Source organism: Sipha flava, unplaced genomic scaffold (genome assembly GCF_003268045.1).
Source record: "Sipha flava isolate LNK unplaced genomic scaffold, YSA_version1 271_pilon_pilon, whole genome shotgun sequence".
Taxonomy (NCBI): Eukaryota; Metazoa; Arthropoda; class Insecta; order Hemiptera; family Aphididae; genus Sipha; species Sipha flava.
In genome coordinates, this window is record NW_020272935.1 from 229,652 (window position 1) to 232,256 (window position 2,605).

Sequence of the window (2,605 nt, forward strand, 5' to 3'; positions counted from 1 at the left end):
GTTCTTTCTATACTCCAAAAATGGAATCTTAAAGTCAACATTCTCACATTTATTCATAAATTTCTGACAGGCAGAAACTTCGAGGTTAAAGTCAAATATACTTTATCATCGACTTTTGAAACTGAAAATGGATTGCCACAAGGGTATTCATTAAGTTTAACAATATTTTTTATATCTATCAATGATATCAGCAAATACATAACACTACCTGTTAAAACTATATTATACGCTGAAAACTGTAACTTATACTGATCAGAATCAAATATCAAAACTACAAGCTTACTTATACAAAAATACAATTAATAATATCAGTCAATAGTCAGTAGTGACAGGAATCTCAAAATGCCAATCCATTTTATTCAATCAATAAAAAAAAAATCAAAGCATCAGAGATAAAAATGTAAGGAGTAACTCTCCTCAATACAAAAAGTCTCCGCATATTAAGCCTAACATTAAACCACAATTTTATTCGGAAAGAACATAAAAAAAATTAAAAACAATTTCTTCCAAAACACTGAATATAATTGAATTCGTTAGCTATTTTTAAAGGGAAGGTGACCCCAAAACAATGCTAATCCTTTTTAATTTCTTGATAAAATCAAAATTAGACTATGGATCAACAATTTACACCCTTACCAACAATAATACTTTTTATAATAATAATACATTTACAATAATAATTTTTTATAATTTTAATCATTTCTATTATTTATTTTAAGTAAAAATGTCTAATAACTATCTAATAAATTGTTCAAAATTTAGTCCATCATTCTCCATGCATGATTGAAGTCGACGAATCATTTCTATTTGAGTAGCTGCTAATATCTGTTTCTTTGTAAGTTCTGCAAAAGAATTTACGATTTTATTTTTAAGATCTTGAACATTTAAAGGTGGAGTTGTATACACTACATTCTTCAAATGCCCCCACAGAAAAAAATCTAATAGCGTGAGATCTGGAGATCTCGGTGGCCATGCTACTGCTTCGTATGTACAAATCCATCGATTGCCTAATTTATTTTGTAAATACTCTCTTAAAACAATTGTATTATGTGCAGGCACTCCATCTTGTTGAAAAAATACATTATTTCTAATCTCTAATGGAATATTGTCCATGTATGTAGGTAAAACATCGGTTAAAAACTCCAAGTATTTTCTCCCAGTAAGTGTACCATCGTAAAAATACGGAACGCAAAGTCTTCCATCGAGTAGCCCACATCAAACGTTACTTTCCCAAACTGTTTGGTGATTTGTACCAGTCTTCCAATATGGATTGTGATCAGCCCAATACCGGTTATTTTGTTTATTAATCATACCGTTGTTGATAAACTTAGATTCGTCGGTCCAACAGATAAATTGTAAAAAATTAGGATCGTCGTGTAATTGCACCATAAAACATGCAATAAATATAAGTCTACGATTAGAATTACCTGGTACCAACTTTTGTACTAAATCAGGCCTATACGGGTGTAGTTTATTTTTTTTTCAAAATTTTATGAACTTTTTTAATAGATATTCCAATTTCGTTGCTTAAATGCCTAATCGAAGATCGAGGGTTTAATTGAACATATGCTAATACCTGAGATTCGTCCTGTATGTTTGCCTCTCCAATCACCTGTCTTTGATTTCGCCGATAAATACCTTGTCTTGCAGGTAGCTTACCACTATTTCTCAAAAACAATTCAATTCGGACAAAGTAATTGTAAGGAGGGTGATATCGTTCAGGATATCGTTCTGCATAAAGTCTAGCGGTATTCCGTGAATTACGCTGATATTCACCATAAACTAAAAGCAAATAAACTTTTTCATTGTTACTTGCCATTTTTAAATTTTAATGAAATACGTGCATTACATACGAGTTTAAAACTTGTAATGACTTTCAATAACAACATTTAATCAAATATTATAATTTATCAGTTATAATAAACAGTGTTGGGACTTATCTAGATGAATTATCTAGATAGATTTTTTGTCACCTTTTATCTTATCTAGATAAATAACGCTAAGTTATCTAATTACTTATCTAAGATAACATTTTTACTTATCTAGATAATTATCTGTATTTTTGCCAAGGTTAGAGTTATTTTTATTCTTGTACGGAGATGAATCCAACAAATCAGAGATCATCGAAATCGGTCCAGCCGTTCTTGAATTATAAATTCTGTAAATAACCTAACTTTCTTTTATACATATAGATTTTGTATTCATAATCATAATTTGTGTATTATTTATAAGTAATTATTATTTCTTGGTATGACATTTTGTTTGTATTTTCATGTCGGGAAAATATTTTTGGTATTTTTAAACTTAATTTCTTATTTTTCCACGGAAGTTCCAAATATAGTAGGTATTTGATTTTAGTATATACTACATGTATATTTATTGTTACATATTCATACTCTGAATAGTCGTTACTTCACTCTTGGAACTCGTAAAGTCGTAACTACTTATGGAATAATGAAAAATCATCAAATTAATATTATATGGAAAACAATATTGTTAACTTAAAATAATTTTTTATGTATTCTGTATTCATCCTGATACGTACAGAGCAATTTTAATTTTTTTTTTTTTTATGTAACATTTTAGTGATTAACTATCATATTGT

The 2,605-nt window shown here is 28.7% G+C and overlaps 1 protein-coding gene across 1 annotated transcript; it reads right to left on the reverse strand.

Annotated features, from left to right (window-relative positions):
- Positions 1-735: 735 nt before the first annotated feature.
- LOC112685268 lies at positions 736-1,819 on the reverse strand. The gene is made up of 3 exons (XM_025557104.1): positions 1,536-1,819; positions 1,227-1,456; positions 736-1,094 (listed from the first exon to the last, which is right to left on the reverse strand). Exons 1-3 carry the CDS (start codon positions 1,817-1,819, stop codon positions 736-738), a joined length of 873 nt encoding a protein of 290 aa, XP_025412889.1.
- Positions 1,820-2,605: the final 786 nt, after the last annotated feature.

Bases quoted from the DNA above. Each gene is read 5' to 3' on its own strand.
- LOC112685268 (XM_025557104.1), bottom strand. From the start codon at position 1,819: ATGGCAAGTAACAATGAAAAAGTTTATTTGCTTTTAGTTTATGGTGAA. The intron at 1,457-1,535 runs GCATTTAAGCAA...ACACCCGTATAG, and splicing joins AACCCTCGATCTTCGATTAG to GCCTGATTTAGTACAAAAGT. The intron at 1,095-1,226 runs GTAACGTTTGAT...ATATTCCATTAG, and splicing joins TCACCAAACAGTTTGGGAAA to AGATTAGAAATAATGTATTT.